The sequence below is a fragment of the Heterodontus francisci genome, chromosome 29 (assembly GCF_036365525.1).
Source record: "Heterodontus francisci isolate sHetFra1 chromosome 29, sHetFra1.hap1, whole genome shotgun sequence".
Taxonomy (NCBI): Eukaryota; Metazoa; Chordata; class Chondrichthyes; order Heterodontiformes; family Heterodontidae; genus Heterodontus; species Heterodontus francisci.
The window spans coordinates 4,799,220-4,826,174 of record NC_090399.1 but is presented as its reverse complement, the minus strand read 5'-3'; the positions used below and the strand labels follow the sequence as shown (position 1 = coordinate 4,826,174).

The window sequence follows — 26,955 nt, the reverse complement described above, 5'->3', positions numbered from 1 at the left end:
AGTCTGGCAGGCTGTAGTGTGCCTAATACTAATATTGGAGGGAAGATGACTCTCCAAGGCCTTCCAGCATCAGTTCATGTTTTTGTTTTCTGGTCCAGCGTCCCTGAGAAGGATCCATTGAGAACAGAGTCCTGTGTTATGGAATTGTCTGGGAGGACCCGGCCTCGACAGAAAATCCACTGCATCATCTCTCCAGACTTCCCCTGCAAATAAGCATTCCAGAAGCAGCTGGGTAACCGCCTCGCCTCCAGTGGTAGGTGTCAGCTGTGGTGTAGTGCGTGCGCTCTTACCACTGAGTGATACGATCATGGTGTTATGATCAAGGTGGGAGTAATGCACTGTTAATTCAGTCCCAGTACTCCACAGGTCATAGCTTAGCAAATAAAGTTTCACACCTACTGAAGAATAGCCAAATTAAACACTGTATTTCCCCCCAAAATAAAGCACACCAAACCAGGTATCTTTAAACAACATTAGCTATTTATTAGAAAAGAAATAATGTGTCTTAACTACTAATGAGATAAATCTAAATATATGAAAAAATTCCTTAACCCTCATGCACACACACATACATTCAAAAAGAAACCGATTAACTGGGAGAAAAGATTTTTGTATTCCAGCTGTTCTTAGGAATTTAAAAAAAATGAGTTTCACGTTCTGGTAGGATGTTTTTGGTACTGTGAGTTGTCCAAGAGTGGAATAGTCAGATGTCACTTGAAGTCTTTCCAGGCGAGGTTGATGAACAGTCTGCGATGGGTAGTTTTTCAAAGCAATTTGTCTGCAGCAGGCATCACACAAGTCTTTCAGTGCAACAACTGGTCTGTCTGGGTTTTTAATACAGCGGTCCAGCAGTGGAAACTTTCTTGAGATGTCAGGATCTCTCAAAACACAGAAGGGAACAGGAACCACTATGGATGCAGGAATTCTTCAGAGATTAGAGATGCTAGGAATCTGCCACCTTTCAAATGCAAGATTCCTCTTCCAGAGGAATCATTTGCAGACAGAGTAACACTTTTCTGGGTCTTTCTCCCTTGCTCCAGGCAGGTCAGAGGAAGATTTCAAATGCCCGCCCTTTGGCCAATTCAAGCTTTTTAAAGGGCCCAAGGTGAAAAAAGAACCTTCCTGAACATGGTCACATATCCAGACAGTGTCGCTTGTCCAGCCAACAACAAATTGACTCTTGACAATGCAGCGGCATGTTGACGTCATCAGAGTGCTTCAAGCTGTGCACATGCGTACACGGTCTCCTGTGAGCTGAGATATGGCACATGCACAGCCTACATCTTTCCTTGCCAGGACCAACTGGCGCCTGCACAGGAAAATGTTAACTGGTGCAGGTGCAGGAAAACGTTCTCACCCCTCAGCTACTCACTCCAGGCCGCTCACCCCCGTTTCCCCCACCCCCACTCTCTGGCCTCTCGCTCTCCACCCACCCCTGTTCTCCGGCTGCTCTCTCCACCACCCACCCCCCCCACCCTTCCCCGCTCTCCAGCCACTCACTCTCCGCTCGCTCGCTCCCCCACTTTCCCCACCTGCCATCCCTCCAGACGTTAGCTCTCGGCCACGGGACGCTTCTCTCCTCTTGGCCATTCACTCTGCCTTAAGAAGCAAAGCGGGCCACGAAGGGTGACGGGGCGATGTAGGAGAGAGTGGCCGAGAGGAGAAAAGCGGCCAAGAGTTCATGTCTGGACGGATGGGGTGACCGGAGAGCGTGGGGTGGGGGGGGGGGGCGGGGTGGGGAAGCGGGGAGTGAGTGGCCAGAGAGCGGGATAGGGTGGCGGTGGGGTGGAGGGGAAGGGGCACTGAGTGGCTAATGAGTGGGATGGCACTGAAAGCTCACAGAATTACGGAGGGTGTGCAGCACTGTCAGAGGTGCTGTCCTTCTGATGAGACTTTAAACAGCGCAATGTTCTCCGAATAGCAAACAAGTCCATTGAGTGCTGCCATGGGTTGAAGTTGTTTTTCTGTGATAAATTGAGCAGCGCCATCTTGAATCCTGGCAGCTGCCTGAACGTCGCAGCCAATGGCGTTTCAGTGAAACAGGCTGCATTTGCGCATGTACCAGTACAGCACCCCCTAGTGGCGTCGTTGTCAACAAACGCAGCCTTTGTTAATAGTCAGGGGGCAATAGGAGGGGGTGGGGCTATTAAGGAAAAGAGGTTGATATATGCTTCGAGGCATAGGGCAAGGCTAGAATACTTAATGAGAACTTTATATGGTCTTTACTAAGGAAGAAGATGCTGACAAAATACCGGAGCATAGAGGTAATGGATAGGATGAAATTAATGGGAAGGATGCATTGGAAAGGCTGGCTATGCCGAGAGTGGATAAGTCACCTGGCCCAGATGGGTTGCATCTAATGTTGTTAAAGCAAGTGGGAGTGGAGCTATTGGAAGGGCTTGCACATAATCTTCCAAACTTTCCTTGATACGGGGAGTGCAAGTGAGTTGGAAGGTGACCCTTCAAGAAAGGCTGTAAGGACATTCCTAGTTACTATAGGCTGGTTAGTTTAACATATCCGGTGGGTGATCTTTTAGAAACAATAGTCAGGAAAATCAGAGGTTTGGGTTAATTGTGGACAACCAGCACGATTTTTAAAAGGCAGATCTTGTTTAACTAATTTAATTGTTTATTTTGTTGAAATAACAGAAGGTTGATGAGGGGAATACAAGTGATGTTGTTCATATGGATTGTAAGAAAGTGTTTGACAAAGTACCACATAAAGCACTGATTATCAAAATTAAAGGAGGGTTAGTGTCAGCTTCAATAAAAAAAAATGGGATCAGACAGAAAACAGTACATCGTTGTAAGTGGTCACTTTGCAGACTGGTGGATGCTTGACAGCAGAGTTCCCCAAGGTTCAATGTTGGAACCACTGTTTTTGATATGTATAAATGATTTGGATATTGGAATAGAGGGTCAAATTTCAAAATTTGGTGATGATACCAAAGTTGGAGGTGTGGCAGACTGTGAAGATGCTAGGAATCGACTGCAACAAGGCAAAGGTAGGCAGGGAGTGTCTTAAGTTACAGGAAGATATAGACGGGATGGTCAAATGGGCAGAAAAGTGGCAGATGGGATTTAACGCTGAAAAGTGTGAGGTGATACACTTTGGAAGGAGTAATATGACACGGAAGTATTCGATGAATGGCCTGACACTGGGAAGCTCCGAGGAACAAAGGGACCTTGGTGTGTTTGTCCATAGACCTCTGAAGGCAGAAGGGCAGGTTAATAGGGTGGTGAAAAAGGCATATGGGACACTTGCCTTTATCAATCGAGGCATAGATTACAAAAGCAGGGAGGTCATGTTGGAGTTGTATAGAACTTTGGTAAGGCCACTGCTGGAGTGCAATTCTGGTCACCACATTATAGGACGGATGTGATTGCATTGGAGGGGGTGCAGAGGCGATTCACCAGGATGGTGCCTGGGATGGAACATTTAAACTATGAAGAGAGGTTGGATAGGCTTGGGTTGTTTTCACTGGAGCAGAGAAGACTGAGGGGTGACCTGATCGAGGTCTACAAGATTATGAGGGGCATGGACAGGGTGGATAGGGAGCAGCTGTTCCGCTTAGTTGAAGGGTCAGTTACGAGGGGTCACAAGTTTAAGGTGAGGGGCGGGAGGTTTAAGGGGGATTTGAGGAAGACCTTTTTTACCCAGAGGGTGGTGACAGTCTGGAATGCCCTGCCTGGGAGGGTGGTAGAGGCAGGTCGCCTCACATCCTTTAATGAGTACCTGGATGAGCACTTGGCACGTCATAACATTCAAGGCTATGGGTCAAGTGCTGGCAAATGGGATTAGGTCGACAGGTCAGGTGTTTTAATGCATTGGTGCAGACTCGATGGGCCGAAGGCCCTCTTCTGCACTGTATTATTCTGTGATTCTGTGAGGGAGGTTGCAGATGGAATTTAATATAGAGAAATGTGAGATGATGCCTTCTAGTAGAAAAGATACGGAGAGGCAATACAGACTTAATTGTACGGTTTTAAAGAGTGTACCTGGGCAGAGGGACCTGTGGGAGGTGGGGGGTAGGGGGGGGGGGGTGGTGTGGTGGGGGTATGGGGGGTGGGTGGGGAGGGGTTCATTTGCATGGATCTTTGAACGTGGCAGGGCATATTGCAAGAGTTGTTAGCAAACATGAGGGATCGTGGGCCTCATAAGTAGAGGTATTGAGTACAAAAGCAGAGAAGTTATGCTGAGCATTTATAAAGTTCTGGTTAGGACTCAACTAGAGTATTGCATCCAGTTCTGGTCACCACACTTTATGAAGGATGTGAGGGTCCTTGAGAGGGTGCAGTGGAGATTTACCAGAATGGTTTCAGCGATGAGGGATTTTGAGTTACAATGTTAGATTTGAGAAGTGGGGGTGGGGGGGAGGTGGGGGGGGGGGGGGGTGCGGAGGGGTAGATTTTATAGTGATGTACAAGATTCTAACAGGTTTGGATAGGGTACTCAAAGAAAAACTATTCCCATTAGCTGATGGTACAAGGACTAGGAGGACAAAGATTGAAAGTTTTGGACAAGACATGCAGGGGGAATGTGAGGTTGAACTTTTTGACGCAGCAAGTGGTATTGAGCTGGAACTCACTGCCTATGAAGGTGGTGGAAGCGGAGGCAATCAATGGTTTCAGAGGGAAATTGGATGGGAACTTGACAGAAATAAGTTTGCAGGACTACATAAATATTACGGTAAATGGGACTGGTTAGATTGTCCTACAGAATGTCACCATGACTCGATGGACCGAGTGGCCTTCTTTTGTCCCGTAATAACTCTATGAATCTGGTTCTATGACTCTACATCAATATTTTGGTTTGCGTGGAATGAGGAGGATCGGGAATGCTGTTTGTAGTTAGTGCTTGTTGGGAGGAATCGAGTTCTTTGATTTCAGAAACTAGGGAGAGCTGGAATTGTATGACCTACAGTGGGAGCTCATATCCTCCACCTATTTTACTATTTTTTGTAAAATAATTAAAATGTGAATTGCATTCCCCAATTTTGAATTCCTGCGTTGCCGTCAGTGAGAATTCTTCAATCTGATTGAGTGATCAGCCTGTCTGTTGCCTGCATGGTTCCTGGACGCCACGCCGTATAAATGGCACCAAATTCAAAGCGACTTCTGCATAGAGGAATCTACACTTCATGGAACACAAAATGTTTCTGGAAGCTTTTTCGAGGTGAATGGTGAGCCTTCACTGCTGCCAGCAAGGTCTCTACCATTATCACACAAACCAGAGGCTTAGACTCTAAATTAATGATGTATTTACTTAAAATTAAATAGTGATGTGAGGTATTTGGCATCAGGTGGCAGGACCGTATCTCCAACACAGAAGTCCTCGAGGCAGCCAACATCCCCAGTATATACACCCTACTGAGTCAGCGGCACTTGAGATGGTTTGGCCATGTGAGCTGTGTGGAAGATGGCAGGATCCCCAAGGACACATTGTACAGCGAGCTCGCCACTGGTATCAGACCCACCGGCCGTCCATGTCTCTGCTTTAAAGACGTCTGAAAATGCGACATGAAGTCCTGTGACATTGATCACAAGTCGTGGGAGTCAGTTGCCAGCGTTCGCCGGAGCTGGCGGGCAACCATAAAGGCGGAGCTAAAGTGTGTCGAGTCAAGAGACTTAACAGTTGGCAGGAAAAAAGACAGAAGTGCAAGGGGAGAGCCAACTGTGTAACAGCCCCGACAACCAACTTTATCTGCAGCACCTGTGGAAGAGTCTGTCACTCTAGAATTGGCCTTTATAACCACTCCAGGCGCTGCTCCACAAACCACTGGCCACTTCTAGGCGCTTACCCATTGTCTCTCGAGAGAAGGAGGCCAAAGAAGAAAAGGTGAAGATGCAAGGTATTTAAATTTAGCAAAGACAAACCGTGTGATTTATAACGCGCAGAACTAGGGGAAGTGAGTGAATATTTGGCTCGAGACACAGTCCACATTTTCGCATCTGTTGGATTGCCTGCCACATAATGAAGTCATATTCAAAGGATAGAAGTATGTCACCATACATATTTACAGCTATTGACTGATATCAACGCTGGTTTGGTCTCTGGCTATGGGATGGCCATTTAACATTGAGTGTTTAGTGATTCTTGAAAAGAAGCTATATGGATCAATATCTGAAAGTTTACCCGCTGAGGTGAGGCTCCCAGCAGAACTACGCAACAGTCTGCTTCCAGGCGGGTGCAGCCATTCCCCATTGCCCACCTCGCCTCCTGCCCACACGCACACTCAAGGTGGACTCCCAGATTAAGCCTGGCACCTGCCGGGCTCAGAAACAATGTCTGTGTGGAATGTAAAATTCCTAATGTTTCAAAATACAATGGACTGGAATTTCCACCGGCGGGGCCGGTTGCCACCAATGACAGATGATTCCCGGAAATTCCTTCCTTTGAATTGAATGTAATTAAATTCCGTTGGGCTGTGTCAAGGCGGTGCACACCCTCGACCACCCTCACTCCCCATCCCAATGCCAGATTTTCCTTTCAGCTCTTTGCATAGGCGCTACCTGACGACCAGACAGTAAAAAAAGTCATTTGTTTCAATTCAGCATTGATTTCTCATGGTTCCCCTTCCCGATTTACTCGGATTTACCAGCCTTGCTAAAATGCCTGTTTATCTCTCTGTCTGATGGAAGTTGCATCCCAAAATGTCATAGCCTGTGTTTTCTCCCTGCTGGATTGGCACGAGTGTACTTCCTGAGGGAGAAAGCACTTCAAGATCAATCCCAATAGGATGTCATTTCGCCTCCTCCCATTTTTCATTGACCTGCCCCATAGTACTAACTCCACACCCTCTGATGTACTTCCTCTTATCAAGGACTTGGTGTGCAGCACCGCCTGGGTTGTGAATCCACAGACGCCAAAATTCCCGAAACTGAGTGTCTCCATTTTCCATTTCCGAAAATAAACTTCATTTGCTTAAAACAAAGTCCCGACAGCCAATGGGAAGCATACACAGGAGGAAATTTGCATGGAAACTACGAAGAGGTAAAAAAAAACCTTTGAGTATTGATAACGGGGAACTTCAATTATCCTAATACAGACAGAGATAGTAATAATGTAAAGGGCAGAGAAGGGGAGGGGTTTCTAAAGTGAGTTCAGGAAAATTTTCTCCATCAGTATGGTTCCAGCCCAACAAGGAAGGGGGCATTGATGGATCTGGTTCTGGGGATTGAGGTGGGTCAAGTGTATCTTGTGTCAGCCAAGACATTTTAAGGGAAGAGAGATCATAGTCTCAGAAAGACAAGTGGCAATTTGAAGTAAAAGTACTAAATTGGAGGAGATCCAATTTCAGTAGGATGAAAACGGATCTGAACCAAGTAAATTGGAATCAAAGATAGGCGGGCAAAACTGGGCTGAAACAATGGGCTGCCTTTAAAGGGGATATGGTTCGGATACTGTCAGGTACATTCCCACCAGAAGGAAAGTCAGGGCAACGAAAGGCAGACCTCCACGGATGACGAAAGGGATAGACTGTAAGATGAAGCAGAAAAACGGGGTATCTGACAGACGCCTGGTTAATAATACAAGTGAGAACCAGGTTGAATATAGATAAGTTCAGAAGGAAAGTGAAAAGGCAATCAGAAAAGCAAAGAGAGAGCATGAGAAGAGACTGGCAACTAACGTACAAGGGAATCCAAACGTCATCTGCAGGCATATAAACTGTAAAAAGGTAGTAAGAAAATTATGGACCAAAAAAGAGGATCTACACCTGGATGCAGAGGGCATTGCTGAGGTACTAACTTGGTACTTTGCATCTTTCTTTATCAAGATGCTGCCGAAGTCATAATGAAAAAGGAAGTAGTTGAGATACTGGATGGGCTAAAAATTCATAAAGATGATCTATTAGAAAGGTTGGCTTTACTTAAATTAGATTAGATTAGATTAGAGATACAGCACTGAAACAGGCCCTTCGGCCCACCGAGTCTGTGCCGAACATCAACCACCCATTTATACTAATCCTACACTAATCTCATATTCCTACCAAACATCCCCATCTGTCCCTATATTTCCCTACCACTATACTAGTGACAATTTATAATGGCCAATTTACCTATCAACCTGCAAGTCTTTTGGCTTGTGGGAGGAAACCGGAGCACCCGGAGAAAACCCACGCAGACACAGGGAGAACTTGCAAACTCCACACAGGCAGTACCCGGAATCGAACCCGGGTCCCTGGAGCTGTGAGGCTGCAGTGCTAACCACTGCACCACTGTGCCGCCCATAAATGATGAGAAGTCGCCAGGAGCAGATGGGCTGCATCCGAGGATGCTGAGGAAAGTTATGGAGCAAGTTAAAGGGATACTAGCCGGAATCTTCCAATCCTCCTTAGATACGTGGATACTTCCAGAGGACTTGAGAATTGCACCTGTTACATCTTGTTCAAAACAAAAAGGTGCAAAGATAAGCCCACCAATTACAGGCCAGTCAGTCTAACCTCAGTGGTGGTAAAGCTTTTAGAGATGATAATCCAGGACAAAATTAACAGTCCCTTAGGCAAAGTGAGGATTAATTAAGGAAAGCCAGCGCGGATTTGTTAAGGGCAAAACGTGTTTCGTTAACTTGCTTGTATTTTTATGAGACAACTGAGATGGTTGATGAGGGTAATGTGGTTGATGTGGTGCATAAGGACTTCCAAAATGCGTTTGATGAAGTGATACACAGTAGACTTGGCAGCAAAGATGAAATCCATGAAATAAAGGGGAAAAGGATAAGAATAAAAGCAAAATACTGCAGCTGCTGGAAATTTGATATAAAAACAGAAAGTGCTGGAAATACTCAGCAGGTCGGGTAGCATCTGTGGAGATTGAAACAGAGTTAAACTTTCAGGTCTGCGACCTTTCATCAGTACTAGCAATAGTTGGAAATGTTTTGAGCATGGGAAAGGCGGAGGGGGAAGAAAAGCAAAAGGAAAGGTGTTTGATAGGGAGGAGGGCAGGAGAGATTAAATGACAGAGATGTCACAGAATAAAAGACAAAGGGAGTGTTAATAGCTGTAGTAAAGATAAAGCATTAGTCCAGAGACAGTGTAAATGGCAGAATAATGAACTGCTCTGTCCCAAAGCAAAAATATGAAAAACAAGTTTAAGACAGGCACATGGTTAAAAAAAATAAAATATTAAAAATAAAAAGGTAAAAAATGACAGTCATGCTCTGAAATGACTGAACTCAATGTTGCGTCCGTCTGGATTCTTCAAAGGCTTTTGGATAAGCAGCTGAAGAGAAAAAGGCTTGCAGGACTACGGAGAAAAGGCAGGAGAGTGCCACTAGTTGAGTTGCTGTTGCAGAGAGGCGGCCCAGACATGGCAGGCGGAATAACGTCCCTCTGTTGTGTAACCACTCTATTATTCTTGATTCTAAGTGCATTCAGTGCGGTATAAAGTCACCTTGGGATTCAAGCCGCCATCAATGCATCAATGCTCTCTACCTCAACCATTCCATTTTGCAGGGAGGTCCACATCCTAACTACTTTCTGTACGAAGACATCTCTTGCAATAGTGAAGGTAATTTGGCATCCCAAGGCCTTCCAGCATCAGTTGATGTTTTCATTTCTGGGCCAACGTCCCTTGTAAGGATCTATTGAGCACAGGGACCTGAGTTTTGGAATTTCCTGGCTGAGCCCGGCTTCGACAGAAATTCCACTGCATCTGTGGCACTTTTTGTTTTAGCGCGAGTGCCTGCAATTATTAATAACTATTCAGAGATAGTGATGCACTGTTTAAAATTTTCCAAAATTCCCTAGATTCTAGAATGGTACCAGCAGATTGGAACTTCGCAGATGTAATACCGCTATTGATGAAAGGAAGGAGAGAGAAAAAAGAGAACTGTAGGCCATTGGTCTGACATCAGTTGTCGGGAAAATGTTGAAATCTATTATTAAGGAAGTCTTAACAACGCACTTAGAAAATCATAGTACGATCAGACAGTATCGACATGGTTTTACAAAAGGGAAATCACGTTTGAAAAATGTCTTAAGAGGTTTCTGAGGATGTAACTAGTAGGGTGGATAAAAGGGAGCCAGTGGACGTAGTCTACTTGGATTTGCAAGACATTTTGATAAGATGCGGTACAAAAGGTTTCGATGCAAGATAAGGGCTCATAAAGCTGGGGATAATATATTAGCATGGATGCAGAATTGGCTAACGGGCAGCAAACAAAGAGTAGGGATAAATGAGGTATTTTCACATTGGCAGGCTGGAACTAGTGGAGTACCATAAGAATCAGTGCAGGGGTCTAAGCTATTTACAATCTATATTAATGACTTAGCCGAAGAAACTAAGAGCAATGCAACCAATTTTGCTGGAAAGGCAAGCTCTGAGGTCAATATAAGAGGCTTTACAGAGATATAGGCAGGGTTAGTGAGTGGGCAACAAGGTGTAATATGGAGAGGTGGTGAGGTTATTCGCTTTGATAGTAAGAATAGAAAAGAAGATTATAATTTAAAAGGTGTGAAACTTGTAAATGTCAATATTTAGAGAAGCTTGGGTGAACTCATACAAGGAACACAGAAGGAAGGGAAATGAATTGCGTGCTGTTTGCGTGCAAGGAACTGGGGTACAAGATCAAGGTAGACTTGCTACAATTGTACAGGGCGTTGGTAAGACCACACCTGGAGTACTGTGCGCTGCTTTGGTCTCCATATCTAAGCATGGATTATACTCGCCTTAGAGTCAGTACAGCGAATGTTCACTAAGTTGGTTCCTGAGATGAGAGGGTTGTGTATGATAAGAGACTGAGCTAATTGGGGCTATATCCTCTGGCGGTTTATTATAGATGCGCCATCGCTGCGTATATTCACGGTTGAGATAGACATATTTTTGATCTCTCCGTGAATCAACGAGAGGGCGGGAGAGGGCGGGAAAGTGGAGTTGAGAAAGATCAGCCATGATCATCATGAATGGTGGAGCAAGCTCGAGGGGCAGTATAGTCTATCCCTCCTCCTATTTCTTATGTTTATATGTTCTTACTTTCATATAGCTATATTTTATACCCTGTTTCACTAGAGGGTTTGCAATCGGCAGTGAGTTTATTCCGGGGCAAAGTGCAATGGGATCTCGATTCTCGCCCAACTTCACCTCCTCCCGCCCTGTCTCGCCTTCACCCAAATTGACAATCATCCATGGAATTTCCATCTCCCCGCCTGCTCTTAATTTTTCACTTTCGTTACTCTAATCCTATTTGACATTTATACAGCTCAAGGTTTTACATCCTTATGAAAAAGTCGACGGGACAGAAGCTATGTTATTATTAGATAATGTACCAAAATATCTGGGTACCAAATGACATCAAGGGATATGGATAGAATGCGCTAATGTGGCATTTAGGTAAATGATCAGATTGTTTCAATTGAATGGCGAAGCAGGCTCGACGGGCTGAATGGCCTAATACTGCTCCCATGTCCCTATATTCCTATAGATACTCGTCGATGTCCCATCTACTTTTACACAGGAAGGGAAAATATGGAGCAGTAAAAAGGGAAAACATGGTTAGAAAACCGAGGGTGAACAATTGAGCCCAGGCGGGGAACTGAAGTGCTGAGAATTGCAGTGAAATGGCGGAACTGAATTTAGGCAACACGGGAACTTTAAAACTGAAAGCAGTTTATATCAGGAAGTGCTGAGTGTGAACATGGCTTCCAGACAGCAGGCCGAGAGTTGGGTCGAGGAGACAATTTGCCCCATTTGCCTTGATTTCTTCACCGACCCGGTTACACTGGAGTGTGGACACAACTTCTGCCGCTCCTGTATCACCCAGTGTTGGGAAAAGGAGATAAACTCCTGCCCGGAATGTCGAGAGGAATTTCGGGAAAGAAACCTCAGGGTAAATCGGGCCTTAGCGAGTCTGGCCGAGAAAGCTCGAAAATTGAAGCTGAATCCGGAAGAGAAGGAAAGTAAATTTGACTGTGAGGAACATCAGGAAGAACTGAAGCTGTTTTGTGAAACTGACAAGAAATTGATCTGTTACACTTGCAGAGATTCGCGGGAACACAAATCTCACAACTTCATGCCGATTAAAGAAGCTGTTGAAATCTACAAGGTGAAAGGGAAAAAAAGTTAATAAACTGAGAACTTTATTACATTTTCATGGTCTCACATTTTGATTCTGTGATTTTCTCTCCCAATCCCAGGATCAGCTGAAATCTTCCTTAGATTCTCTCACAGGGAAGAAATTGGAGGTTCTAGAAACAGAACTGAAACAGAAACAGAAGATTTCTGAAGTTAGGGTAAGGTCTCCCCGTGCTGATTTTCTGGGATCTCGGTTAGTTTTGTTCCCTTTATCGCGGGACATTAATTCTGTTTCACATTTCATTCTGCAGAAACAGTCGAGCAGTCTGCAGACCCACATCACATCCGAGTTCACTAAAATGCACCAGATTATCACTGAGAAAGAGCAGAGTTTACTCAGAGATCTCAGGGAAGAAGAGGAGAGGATTCTGGAAAGAATGGAGAAAAATCTTCGGGATACTCAGGAGAATTTAAATTCTATTGAGGAGAATCTCACAAAGTTGCAGAAACGGATGGAGCAAAGAGACGAGCTGATATTTCTGAAGGTGAGGGAATATATTGCAAACAAAAACAAGAAATGCTGGAATCACTCAGCAGGTCTGGCAGCATCTGTGGAAAGAGAAGCAGAGTTAACGTTTCGGGTCAGCGACCCTTCTTCGGAACTGACAAATATTAGAAAAGTCACAGATTATAAACAAGTGAGGTGGGGGTTGGGCAAGAGATAACTAAGGAGAAGGTGCAGATTGGACCAGGCCACATAGCTGACCAAAAGGTCACTGAGCAAAGGCAGACAATATGTTAATGGTGTGTTGAAAGACAAAGCATTAGTACAGATTAGGTGTGAATATACTGAATATTGAACAGCAGCAAGTGCAAACCTGAAGAAAAACAACCTGAAAAAACAGTGGGTAAGCAAACTGAACAAACTAAGATGAAATGAAATAAATGCAAAAAAAGATTGTAAAAAATGTAAAAAGAAATGTAAAAAAAAAAGGAAGAAAAAATAACTAAAAATGAAAGTAAAGTGGGGGGCTGTCATGCTCTGAAATTATTGAACTCAATGTTCAGTCCGGCGTGCCTAATCGGTAGATGAGATGCTGTTCCTCGAGCTTGCGTTGATGTTCACTGGAACACTGCAGCAATCCCAGGACAGAGATGTGAGCATGAGAGCAGGGGGGAGTGTTGAAATGGCAAGCAACCGGAAGCTCAGGTCCTGCTTGCGGACTGAGCGGAGATGTTCCGCAAAGCGGTCACCCAGTCTGCGCTTCGTCTCCCCAATGTAGAGGAGACCACACTGTGAGCAGCGAATACAGTATACTACATTGAAAGAAGTACAAGTAAATCGCTGCTTCACCTGAAAGGAGTGTTTGGGGCCTGGGATAGTGAGGAGAGAGGAGGTAAATGGGCAGGTATTACACCTCCTGCGATTGCAAGGGAAGGTGCCCTGGGACGGGGACGAGGTGGTGGGGGTAATGGAGGAGTGGACCAGGGTGTCGCGGAGGGAACGATCCCTTCAGAATGCTGACAGGGGAAGGGAGGGGAAGATGCGACTGGTAGTGGCATCACGCTGGAGGTGGCGAAAATGGTGGAGGATGATCCTTTGGATATGGAGGCTGGTGGGATGAAAAGTGAGGACAAGGGGAACCCTGTCACGGTTCTGGGAGGGAGGGGAAGGGGTGAGGGTAGAGGTGCGGGGAATGGGTCGGACACGGTTGAGGGCCCTGTCAACCACAGTGGGGGGAAATCCTCAGTTGAGGAAAAAGGAGGTCATATCAGAAGCACCGTCATGGAAGGTAGCATCATCAGAGCAGATGCGTCAGAGACGGAGAAACTGGGAGAATGGAATGGAGTCCTTACAGGAGGTAGGGTGTGAAGAAGTGTAGTCGAGGTAGCTGTGGGAGTCAGTGGGCTTATAATGGATATTGGTAGACAACCTATCCCCAGAGATGGAGACAGAGAAGTCGAGGAAGGGAAGGGAAGTGTCGGAGACGGACCATGTAAAGGTGAGAGAAGGGTGGAAATTGGAAGCAAAGTTGATAAAGTTTTCTAGTTCGGGGCGGGAGCAGGAAACAGCACCGATACAGTCATCAATGGCTGAACTTGTTCTCACATTGAACAACTTCTCCTTCAACTCCATGCATTTCCTTCAAGTAAAAGGTGTTGCTATGGGTACCCGCATGGGTCCTAGTTATGCCTGTCTTTTTTGTGGGATATGTCGAGCATTCTTTGTTCCAGTCCTACTCAGGCCCCCTCCCCCAACTCTTTTTCCGGTACATTGATGACTGTATCGGTGCCGTTTCCTGCTCCCGCCCCGAACTAGAAAACTTTATCAACTTTGCTTCCAATTTCCACCCTTCTCTCACCTTTACATGGTCCATCTCTGACACTTCCCTTCCCTTCCTCGACTTCTCTGTCTCCATCTCTGGGGATAGGTTGTCTACCAATATCCATTATAAGCCCACTGACTCCCACAGCTACCTCGACTACACTTCTTCACACCCTACCTCCTGTAAGGACTCCATTCCATTCTCTCAGTTTCTCCGTCTCCGACGCATCTGCTCTGATGATGCTACCTTCCATGACGGTGCTTCTGATATGACCTCCTTTTTCCTCAACTGAGGATTTCCCCCCACTGTGGTTGACAGGGCCCTCAACCGTGTCCGACCCATTCCCCGCACCTCTACCCTCACCCCTTCCCCTCCCTCCCAGAACCGTGACAGGGTTCCCCTTGTCCTCACTTTTCATCCCACCAGCCTCCATATCCAAAGGATCATCCTCCGCCATTTTCGCCACCTCCAGCGTGATGCCACTACCAGTCGCATCTTCCCCTCCCTTCCCCTGTCAGCATTCTGAAGGGATCGTTCCCTCCGCGACACCCTGGTCCACTCCTCCATTACCCCCACCACCTCGTCCCCGTCCCAGGGCACCTTCCCTTGCAATCGCAGGAGGTGTAATACCTGCCCATTTACCTCCTCTCTCCTCACTATCCCAGGCCCCAAACACTCCTTTCAGGTGAAGCAGCGATTTACTTGTACTTCTTTCAATGTAGTATACTGTATTCGCTGCTCACAGTGTGGTCTCCTCTACATTGCGGAGACCAAGCACAGACTGGGTGACCGCTTTGCGGAACATCTCCGCTCAGTCCGCAAGCAGGACCTGAGCTTCCGGTTGCTTGCCATTTCAACACTCCCCCCTGCTCTCATGCTCACATCTCTGTCCTGGGATTGCTGCAGTGTTCCAGTGAACATCAACGCAAGCTCGAGGAACAGCATCTCATCTACCGATTAGGCACACTACAGCCTGCTGGACTGAACATTGAGTTCAATAATTTCAGAGCATGACAGCCCCCCACTTTACTTTCATTTTTAGTCATTTTTAGTTATTTTTTCTTCCTTTTTTTTTACATTCCTTTTTACATTTTTTACAATCTTTTTTTGCATTTATTTCATTTCATCTTAGTTTGTTCAGTTTGCTTACCCACTGTTTTTTTCAGGTTGTTTTTCTTCAGGTTTGCACTTGCTGCTGTTCAATATTCAGTATATTCACACCTAATCTGTACTAATGCTTTGTCTTTCAACACACCATTAACATATTGTTTGTCTTTGCTCCGTGACCTTTTGGTCAGCTATGTGGCCTGGTCCAATCTGCACCTTCTCCTTTGTTATCTCTTGCCCAACCCCCACCTCACTTGTTTATAATCTGTGACTTTTCTAATATTTGTCAGTTCCGAAGAAGGGTCACTGACTCAAAGAACAAAGAACAAAGAACAAAGATAATTACAGCACAGGAACAGGCCCTTCGGCCCTCCAAGCCTGCGCCGATCCAGATCCTCTCTCTAAACATGTCGCCTATTTTCTAAGGTTCTGTATCTCTTTTCTTCCTGCCCATTCATGTATCTGTCTAGATACATCTTAAAAGACTCCATCGTGCCCGCATCTACCACCTCCGCTGGCAATGCGTTCCAGGTGCCCACCACCCTCTGCGTAAAGAACTTTCCACGCATATCCCCCCTCGAAACGTTAACTCTGCTTCTCTTTCCACAGATGCTGCCAGACCTGCTGAGAGATTCCAGCATTTCTTGTTTTTGTTTCAGATTTCCAGCATCCGCAGTATTTTGCTTTTATTTTAGTGTGGAATATATTGCAGTTCAGTTCAGTGAAACTTCACACAGTCGCAAAGTAATCGATGTTAACTTTGAAATAAATGCAACATTTGTAGCAAAATTGGAAACGGATGTCACCCAATTGTTTTTTTTTATTTCGGGGCGGTTCTGTTGTTATGAGACAAGCGGCTCTCACACTGTCAGCAGAATCTCGGTATGCCCGCAACCGCCTAGGAATGAGTTGTCGTGATCTTATTACTCAACCTGTGATTATTTCCCTGTTGCACAAGTTTAATAATTATTCGGAACTGGCATTACAATCCAATTACAGTTGCATGTTGTGCGTGTGTCTGTATGAGAGTTAATGTGGCCGTGTGTGAGACTGATGTCTATGTTCAGTATGTGACACATAAATCACCTAAATGCAATTAAAGAATTCTATAACACGGAAGAACAACTGTGTTGTTCCTCATAGCCGAGCAATTGTTTTCTTTTCAAGTTATATCCAATTCCCTTTTGAAAATTACTTCCTCCACCATGACAGTCACTACATTCCAGATCACAAGACATTGCTTAAAATGTTCCTTACTCTTTTTTGTTTCTTAAAGAAAAACGTGTATGGGATCCTCCAGGTCGCTTTGCTCCTGCGCCCATATGAAAATTGCCTCGCTTCACACTTCTCTGCATTAAAGTGCCCTGTGTCTGCACATTGCACCAGTCTGTCCAATGTCCGTCTGAAGTCTGTTGCTATCCTCCTCACTGTTTGTGTTTCATTTATTTCAGGAGGAAGTTAGTCCGAAGACGAGGTAGGACATGGTCTTTACTGAAACTATGCGCAGTTTGGTAAAAGAATTCAGAAGAGTGTTTATCTTCAGCATATAACAATCACTGTTGAATACTTACAGGATTTCTGATGACCGTCACAAGTTGTCAGTAGCAGCTGCCCTCCTGCCAATCGGAAAGTTCAAAGGCCCTTTACAGTATACAGCGTGGAGAGAAATGATTGACGCCATTAACCCCGGTAAGCTCATGTTCCTTTTGCTGACTTATAGATCTCGCTGCTAAGTGCCTAAACCGGTTTCAAGACCCCAGATTAAATGATCGCTGATGTCGGTGCCTGATATCAAAGTCAAGTTTCTTTGCACTGGATAAGGGAGTGCTTGGAAACACAGGAACGTAGCAAATAGGAGCAGGAGTAGGCCATTCGGCCCCTTGTGCCTGCTGCGCCATTCAACCAGATCATCGACCTCATCGACATTTTCCTGCACTAACCCCATATCCCTTAATGCATTGATTGCTGAATTGAACATACTGAATGACGGAGCATCCACTTCGCCACCCTCGAGTGAAGAAATTCCTCCTCATCTCAGTCCTAGATGGCCTACCTCTTATTCTGTGACTGTGTCCCCTGGTTCTTGACAACCCCAGCCAGGGGAAGTATCCTCCTTGCATCTGCCTTGTCGAGTGATGTAAGAATTTAGCATCTTTGAATGCGGTCACCTCTCATTCTACTAAACTCTAGAGAATACAGGCCCAGCCTCCTCAATCTCTCCTCATTGGACAATCCCACCATCCCAGAAATTAAACCTTCATTGTAATCCTTTTATGGCAAGTATATCCTTCCTGAGGAAAGGAGATCAAAATTGTACACAATAATCCAGGTGCGGTCTCAACAAGGCTCTATACAATTGCAGAAAGACATCTGTAAACCTGTACTCAAATCCTCCTACAATAAAGATGGCATGACCTTAGAGAAGTAGTCAAAGTCCTAAACAGTTTAGAGAAGATAAACATCTCAGGCTTAACATTATCACAGAATCTACAACACAGTAGCCATAGTCTCAAAGCTAGAAAAGGGTGCGTGAAAAGGCAGTTTCGAGTGAACGAGGTTGATTATTTGACTGACCCCATTGATCGGGCAGTCAATGAACCAATGAGGAAGCTGCTCACTCCATGAGATTGTTTCCGGGCCCAATCCATTCTCAGGGTTAGCTCCAGTGTAGTATTAGGACTTAGAGTATGGGAATGGTTTTCATGACGTCAGGGTGTGCCAACGCACGTTAAAGCAAATGAAGAGTTTGCAAAATGTCACTGTTGCAATGTAGGAAATGTAGCAACCAACTGGCACACAGCAAGATCTGACAAACAACAATGTGATATTGGCTAGAGTATCTGTTTTCATAGAAAAAAAAACCTGTACATCCTGGAAATCTGAAACTAAAACAGAAAATGCTGGAAATACCCAACAGGTCAGGCAGCATGTATGGAGAAAGAACCAGAGTTAATGTTTTGGGTCGCAATCTTTCATCAGAACTGGCAGAAGTTAGAAATATTATAGGTTTTGAGAGAGTGAAAGGATGTGAGGGGTGGGGGGGGGGGGGGGTGGGGGGGGGCGGGGTGGGGCGGGGAGTGGAGACGAGCACAAAAGAAGGTCTGTATTAGGTTGAAGATTAAATGGAAAAAGGTTTCACGGTACAACCGAATAAAGAAACAAAAGATGTATCAGGATGAGGTGTAAATGGTGGAAAAGCAGCCGCCTTAACGCAGTGAAAAGTGATTAAGAAAGAAACGGCGGGTTGGGGGGTGGGGGGGGTGCGGGGAAGTGGGGAGGGAGTAATGAATCAGCAAATAAAACATGAAAAAGAAAAAAAGGGGGGCAGAGGTTATTCTCTAAAATTATTCAACTCAATGTTGAGTCCAGAAAACTGTAAAGTGCCCAGTCGAAAGGTAAGATGCTGTTCCTCAAGCTTACTTTGATCTTCATTGGAACACTGCAGCAGGCCAAGGACAGAAAGGTCAGACTGGGGGCAAGGTGGGGAACTAAAATGACCAGCGACAGGAAGTTCGGGGTCATTCTTACCGATCAAACACTTTAAGGCTACTGGTTAGGCCGTTCTACAGATTAAGCTGATTGATTGGTGAGTAACAGTTGTTAGTTCCTGCCTATAATTAGCTGAAAAATCAGAGAAAAAAAATATTTTTTTAAAACCCTCAAATAGCTACTTTATAAGAGGTAAGGTTAGTGCTATTAAATTTTAGTTGGTGCAACTTATTAGTAATTACTAATTAGAAAGTGCTGTTTGGACAGGGTGTGAGGCTGTGAGTTGTGTGTGAGGGACTTCACTGACCAGGGGAAGGAGGTGCTCTTTAATCTCTTTCCTTTTTATCTGCCTTTTCAGCCTCCAAGGTGCAGGGGAAGAAGCTATTTTACTTATTACACTAGCAATAATAATTTGTAAAGCTAAGGTATGGCAGGGCAGCTCGGCCGAGTGGAATGTGCCTCCTGTGTCATGTGGGAAGTCGTGGACGCAACATGTGTCCCTGACAAGCAAATCTGCAGCAAGTGTCACCAGCTGCACAAGCTTGAGCTCCGGGTTTCAGATCTCAGGAGGTAGTCACCCTGGAGCTTAAGAGAGCACAGGCAGAGAGGGACTGGGTGGCTGCCAGACAGACAAGAAGGTTAAGGCAAGTAGTGCAGGAGTCCCCAGAGGGTATCCCACTTTCAAACCGGTATTCAGTTCTGAGTACTGATGGGAGAGAGGGTTCTTCTGGAGAGTGCAGCGAATCATGACCAAAGGACCATGGATGGCTCAGCTGTGCAGGAAGGGAGGAGAAAAGACAAGAGAGCTTTAGGGGTAGAGGATTCTATAGTTAGGTGAACAGATAGGCGTCTCTGTGGTCGCAGACATGATTCCAGGATGGTACGTTGCCTCCTGGTGCAAGGGCCATGGCTAGCACCGAGCAGCTACAGGGAACTTTGAAGGGTGTGGGCCAGAGGCTGTGGTCCACACTGGTACCAACGATACAGGAAGAAAGAGGGATGAGGTCCTGCAGGCCGAGTTTAGGGAATTAGAAAAGAGATTAGCAAGCAGGACCTCAAGGGTAGCAAACTCTGGATTACTCCCAAGGCCACGTAATAGTGAGTATAGAAATAGAAGAATACACCAGATGAATGCATGGCTGGAGAGATGGTGCAGGAGGAAGAACTACAGATTTCTGGAACATTAGGACCGGTTCTGGGGAAGGTGGGACCTGTACAAGGTGGACGGTCTTCATCTTAACAGGACTGGGATGAATATCCTAGCAGGAAGATTCCCTAGTCCTGTTGGGGATGGTTAAAACCAGCTTTGCAGGGGGATGGGAACCTGAGGGCAGTTTCAGATAGGACAATTTCAGGCCAGGGAACGGGAGGTAGAAAATTATTGAGTGACTCAGAAAGACAGAAGAAGCAAAGGTTAAGCAGTGTGCAGCACAAGAATTTGGCAGTGTTAAAATATATTTATTTAAATGCAAGGAGCATAGCAAATAAAGCCAATGAACTGAGGGCACAGATAGACACATGGCAACATGATATCATTACTATAATGGAAACTTGGCTTAAAGATGGGCAAAAATGGCAGCTCAACATCCCTGGATATAGAATTTTCAGGTGATAAAGAGAAGGGGATAAAAAGGAAAAGGGTGCAGCATTATTGGTGAAGGAATCAATAACAGCTGTAAGGAAGGATGATATGCTAAATGAGACCACATGGGTTGAGCTCAGAAATAAAAAAAGGGGTAGCCAAACTACTAGGAGTGTACAGGAGATGACACAAAAATTGGCCATGTAGTTGATAGTGAAGAGGAGAGCCGTGGACTCCAGAATGATATCAATGGTTTGGTTGAGTGCACGGAAAAGTGGCAAATGGAATTCAACCCAGAGAAGTGTGAGGTAATGCATTTGGGGATGGCAAAAAAAGCAAGGGAATACACAATAAATGGGAGGATAGTGAGAGGAGTGGAAGAAATAAGAGACCTTAGAGTGCATGTCCACAGATCCCTGAAGGTGGCAGGACAGGTAGATAGAGTGGTGAAAAAGGCAAATGGAATGCTGAGGTATTGAATACAAAAGCAAGGATGTAATGCTGGAACTGCATAAAATGCTGGTTAGGCCACGGCTGGAGTATTGTGTACAGTTCTGGTCACATCCTTACAGGAAGGACATAATTACTCTGGAGAGAGGGCAGAGGAGATTTACAAGAAAGTTACCAGGGCTTGAATTTTGCAGCTATGAGGAAAGATTGGATTGGCTAAGGTGTTTTCATTAAAACAGAGGAGACTGAGGAGTGACTTAATTGAGGTGTACAAAATTATAGGTAGAAGGATTAGAGGGGACATGAGGAAGAATGTGTTCACTCAGAGGGTGGTGGGTGTCAGGAATTCACTGCCAGGAATGGTGGTGGAGACAGAAACTCTCAACTCACTTAAAAGGTACCTGGACCTGCACCTTACAGGTGCTGAAACCTGCAAGGCTATGGACCAGTGCTGGAAGATAAGATTAGATTGGGCGGCTAGTTTGTTTTCAGCCGGCACTAACACGATGGGCTGAATGGCCTCTTTCTGTGCCGTAACTTTTCTATGATTCTGCTGTTCCACTGGGTGGGTTTGAACAGCCCGTTCACCATCCAATGATTGTATTGGGGTGACATGTACATCATGGTCTCCGTTCGTATTTACTGATGAGGCTTCTCCCATATTTAGTGCGAGAGGCTGGATGTCTGTTTCACTGTGTGACATAATTACCAACCGGACGTTGTTGGGAACCAGTTTGAAGTGTTGTGCGTGATTTTTTTAAATCTCATTGCTGCTCCGTTTATGGTGCAAATCTCAGCGATAGTGATACGTTAATCACTTCCAACCACTTTATGCGGAAGCTACGGAGAGTAAGGTAGACATAGTTGTCTGAGATTCTCAGCAGCTCAAAGAGAGGGTTTGACAAGTAGCTGGCAAAAATTGTAAACCCTAACCCTAATTGTTCTGATATATTATGTCAATAATCCGACTCGATAAAAGATTTTAAAAAGTTCAAAGTTTTCTGTTTTTATTTATATTTTCTCGCTGCATTACTCTCTTTATTATGCATGTTCAGGGTGTGAATTGTCAATCAGAAGCCAGGCTGTCTTACTTACTGAAATTGTATTCTCTGCTCAACCCACCTCCTGCTACATTGACTCTGTACCCCCTAACCTACTGCCCACCCATTTTCTCCTTCCTGTCTTCCATGCCAGATCACATTGTAAATGGTACCTTCTCCTCAGGTCCCATCTAACTGTATTTCAAATTCACTCTCATAAAAACCTCCCTCAAAAATATCCACACTCCATCCTTGCACTTGAGCTCAAACCTGACTTTCTTCTAAAAGTCCTTGAATGCGAGGCCACTTAGAAATCTGTGTCCACTTTTCCACACCTGCATGTTTGAACAACACCAATCAGATTTGTATCCCTGTCACAGACCCAAAGTTACCCTAATAAAGGTCACAAATGACATGCTCTATGACAGTGAGTATAGTGCATTATCCCTCCTCATCCTCCTAGACCTCTCTGCACCCATTGACATGGTCAACACCACCATTCTCCTCCAATGTCTCTCCTCAATTGTCCTACTCAATGCCGTTGCCTTTACTTGCTTCTACATCTGCCTACTGTATCGTGACCCAAGTATCTCGATGATACTTGGCAACGATTTCTCTTCCCGCCCAGCACTGCACCCCAGTGGTCTAACAAGTCTTTATTCTTGGTCTTCTTCGCTTACAGTTCTACATGTTGCAACTTGACAACTTCGTCCAGAGAATCAGGGTAAGTTACCAGATGCATATCGATGGTGCCTCGCTCCACCTCTTCACTACCTTTCCTGATCTTTCCACCGCCAGGGCGTTGTCACATAGCTTATCTGGAATCCAGTTATAGTGGAGCCAAAATTTCTTCCAGTTAAAAAAAAGGGAAGATTTAAGGAATCGTCTTTGGAAATTGTCAACAACTCTGCACCCTTACTACCAATTCTACCTCAGCACTTCCTCAGCACTGTCTCAGACTGAACCAGACCCTTGCCATTCAGTCTGGAATTCACGGAGTCACAGAGTCATAACGGCATAGAAGGAGGCCATTCGGCCCATCGAGTCCATGCCGGCTCCAGTCAGTCCCATTCCCCCGCTTCGTTTTGTGATCGTTCTAACAGTATCGGAGAATTTGGGGTATATGATGTATCCTGTCTTTCCCATTTACTCTGCCGATTTTTTCTTTACTTAGTTTCCCTCGATTGCTTTTTGGATCTTACTTCCTTTGTGCAACAGTTCACCTTCGAATTTGATTGTTTTATTGTTTTTCCCTTCCTTCCCTTTTTTCTCCCGATGTTGGAACTTACCCCTCTCACCAACTCCACAGCACTGATTATTGGTGTGTGGGTCATGCATCTAGAGAGAGATTGTAGGGTAAAATTTGTCCGGGTGGAAATGCAAAATGGGCTCATTTTACGTTATGCCCAATATTAATGTCGCTCCTGCCGCCTCTACCTTTCTCCCACTGTCGGTCACCTCGCTGTCTCCGCGGACTGTCCATGCCCTGTACTGTCTCTCCTCTTCCCCAGCCATCTCTCACACACCGCCCGCTCTCTCTTACCGTTCCCCACGCACCCCCCGACCCCTCCCCGCTGTCTCTCCACCTCACACGCTGTGTCTCCCACATATCTGCACCCCTGTTGTCTCTCCCCTCCCTGCCCTGTTGTCTCTCCAACTCCCAGCACTGTCGTTCTCTTACTCCCGCTGTCTCTCCCCCTCACCCGCTGACTGTTGAGATTCAGGGAATCAGAGTCAATTAACCCTTTAACCCCTTATTCCAAGTTTTGAAATGATTCGAAGTGATAACCCTTATCAGTGACAGTGGTTTGTGCAACAGCCCCAACAAACAAATTTCTCTGCAGCACCTGTGGAAGAGCCTGTTACTCCAGAATTGGCCTTTATAGCCACTCCAGGCGCTGCTTCACAAACCACTGACCACCTCCAGGCGCGTATCCATTGTCTCTCGAGATAAGGAGGCCCAAAGAAGGTTATATTTTACTCAGTATAAGTAAGACTTGACATATGTCAATGTTTGAGCAGGAGTATAAAAACAGAACAGCATTATCATTACACACTGGGAAGAAAGGTAATCTCCATGTAACTACTTCCTGGGTGTGACGCAGGTAGCGACACGTCAGTCAATTCAATACGCAATACCGCTACAATGGCTGCTTTGAGAATCCCTTCTCATACTTTCTTTACACAGCAAAGCCTATACAACCTATTTAACCTAATCATTACCTCGTTATTATTTGAAAGGCCCAGTTGCAAAATAAGTCATCTATCCATCTACGCACACAAGTCAGGTCAAACTCTGAAAATCTCTAATATAATATATGAAATAAAAACAAGAAATGCTGGAACCACTCGGCAGGTCTGGCAGCATCTGTGAAAAGAGAAGCAGTGACCCTTCTTCGGAACTGACAAATATTAGAAAAGTCACAGGTTATAAGCAAGTGAGGTGGGGGTGGGGCAAGAGATAACAAAGGAGAAGGTGTAGATTGGACCAGGCCACATAGCTGACCAAAAGGTCATGGAGCAAAGGCAAACAATATGTTAATGGTGTGTTGAAAGACAAAGCATTAATGCAGATTGGGTGTTAATGCACTGAATATTGAACAGCAGCAAGTGCAAACCTGACTTCTAATCAGCATGTTAACATTCCAGTGCTAATACCTGGCCAAAGCAAGGACAACGTGACCGCCTTGGCACCCAAGTGTCTTGTCTAGAATTCAAGGCACTATAGTTTTGTTTACCTTCTTTCTGGGTCTCTGGAAATCTGCAAAGGTGCTTATCTTTCAGTTTCTCACTCAGCAATCTGCCTGTTTTCACACTCTGCTAGATTTCTGCTCAAGTTTACCGTTTTCTTTTACAATTTGCTCCTTTTCAAAACCTTCGGGGCCAAAAATGCTTGGTCAATGACGGCCCAAAGCGAAATTCCCCATCAAGTCACCTCTTAGCCTCTTTTACCGACGGTGTATCACAAGTAGCAGGAAGAAAAAAATGTTGATTATAGGATTCAGTATAATAATGAAATTAATTGACAGTCAGTCATAGTATTTCAGTTAATTTTCGTTGATTCACAAGAAACTCCGTTGTATGTATTTCCCCGGATTCTTACATCTCTCCCCCACCCGCTGTCTGTCCTCTTACCCTTCCATCTCTCCCCCTTCATCCCGCTGTCTCATTCATTCCCCTCCATTATTGTCTCTCCCTCCTGCTGTCTCTCCCCTTCCCCTACTATTGTCTGACCCTCTTCCGTCCCGCTGTCTCATCCGCTACTCTCCATTATTGTCTCTCTCCAGCCCGTTGTCTGTCCTCTGACCCTTCCGCTGTCTCTCCCCCTTCATCCCGTTGTCTCATCCACTTCCCTCCCTTATTGTCTCCCCCCCACCCCCTTGCTGTCTCCCCCTTTCCCTTACAGCTGTCTCTCTCCCTTCCATCCCGCTCTACCTTCCACTCCCCTCCTTTATTGTCTTTCTGTTGCACCCGCTGTCTTTCCAACACAGTCTCTCCCATCCCAGCATTCCCTCATTCTCTCTCCCTCACTCTGCCTTCTCTCTTCCATCCCTACGCGCCCTCTCTCCGTCTCCATTGTCTGTCAACCTCCCTTCGCTGTCTCCGGCCTTCCACCCACAGTGTTTTCCCTCCCTCGCCCTGCGCCCTCCGTCCTCTCCCCATTAACCCACACCACCGCACTCCCCCGAACCAACACCCCTCGCCCACCCCTTCCCCCCACCGCCTCGCTACCCCATAGCTCTCTCCAGTGGTTCTTGGGACTTTATCTCCGGGTTCGACTTTCGCAGCAGCGCTGAGTTGAAAATGATGACCTCCAGGGACGCAAACACTCGACTGGCGGTAAATTCTATGAAAACAAATCAGAGCCCGAGTGGGCACTTGAAAAGAAAGGAAAGTTTTTGAATAAATAATAGCAAGAAACTAAATCACTGACTGTGTTATTTTAACTTTCCCCCAGCTCCAGTCTCTCTGACTCTGGATCCGAACACAGCTCACCCGCAGCTCATCCTGTCCCAGGACCGGACCAGTGTGACACACAGAAACAAACTACAACCGCTTTTTATCAAACGTGAGACATTTGATTCCTGGGCCTTTGTCCTGGGATCGGAGGGATTCACATCAGGGAGACATTACTGGGAGGTGGAGGTGGGGAACAAGAATGAATGGGGTGTTGGAGTGGCCCGAGAGTCTGCCAAGTGGAAAGGGGGAATCGAACCGAGACCTGAGATCGGATACTGGGTTATGGGGCTGATCAGCGGAACAGGCTATGTTGCCCTCACCTCCTCCAGGTTGCGCCTCACCCCGAGTGTGAATCCCCGGAAGATCGGGGTTTACCTGGACTATGAGGGTGGACAGGTGTCATTTTACAATGTGGACAACATGTCACATCTCCACACTTTCACCCACACTTTCACTGAGCGAATCTTTCCCATCTTCAACCCAGGATGGAATTTCGATGGAAACAACTCAGCACTGCTGAAAATATGCAGCGTTAAAGGTCACTAACAGGACTGTTCTATAATTTCACACCGTCTCCCTGCCTCCTTCCAACTGCAAACTAATTGGTGTCGGTCTCAGTCCCAGGTGGCGCGGATGGTGTAAATGTCACCTGAGGTCAGGGCGGCTCAAACCGAGTGACAATATCTTGTTGGTGAGATTTGTTTGTTTAATCGGTGCAGTGGAACAAACTCGTGGCAACTGTTCCAGAGACTCCTGTCAAATTAAATAAAAACCGCAAGAACATGGAGAATCATCGGGGCGCAGAGACAGAGGAGAATTAAAACCCGGGCAGAAATACAACAAGAGAAACACAGACTCCAGCTGGGAAGTTAAAGGTAAAGAGGGACAGGGGAGAGGAACTAGGGTGAGATAGAACACCAGTGGGAAGGACATGACAAAGGAACCCATCCGAGGCCCGGCAAATTAAATAATACCGGAGAGAAGTGAA

At 45.7% G+C, this 26,955-nt stretch overlaps 1 protein-coding gene across 1 annotated transcript in view; it reads left to right on the top strand.

Moving 5' to 3' along the window:
- Positions 1 to 11,440: 11,440 nt before the first annotated feature.
- Positions 11,441 to 26,955, top strand: part of LOC137345657 (uncharacterized) — a 52,006-nt gene continuing 36,491 nt past the window's right edge. Inside the window, exons 1-6 of the mRNA XM_068008901.1 lie at positions 11,441 to 12,043; positions 12,135 to 12,230; positions 12,324 to 12,557; positions 16,898 to 16,920; positions 17,020 to 17,135; positions 25,966 to 26,505. Coding sequence (XP_067865002.1) covers positions 11,636 to 12,043; positions 12,135 to 12,230; positions 12,324 to 12,557; positions 16,898 to 16,920; positions 17,020 to 17,135; positions 25,966 to 26,505 — 1,417 coding nt within the window. The 5' untranslated portion in view covers positions 11,441 to 11,635. The remainder of the gene's footprint in view (positions 12,044 to 12,134; positions 12,231 to 12,323; positions 12,558 to 16,897; positions 16,921 to 17,019; positions 17,136 to 25,965; positions 26,506 to 26,955) is intronic.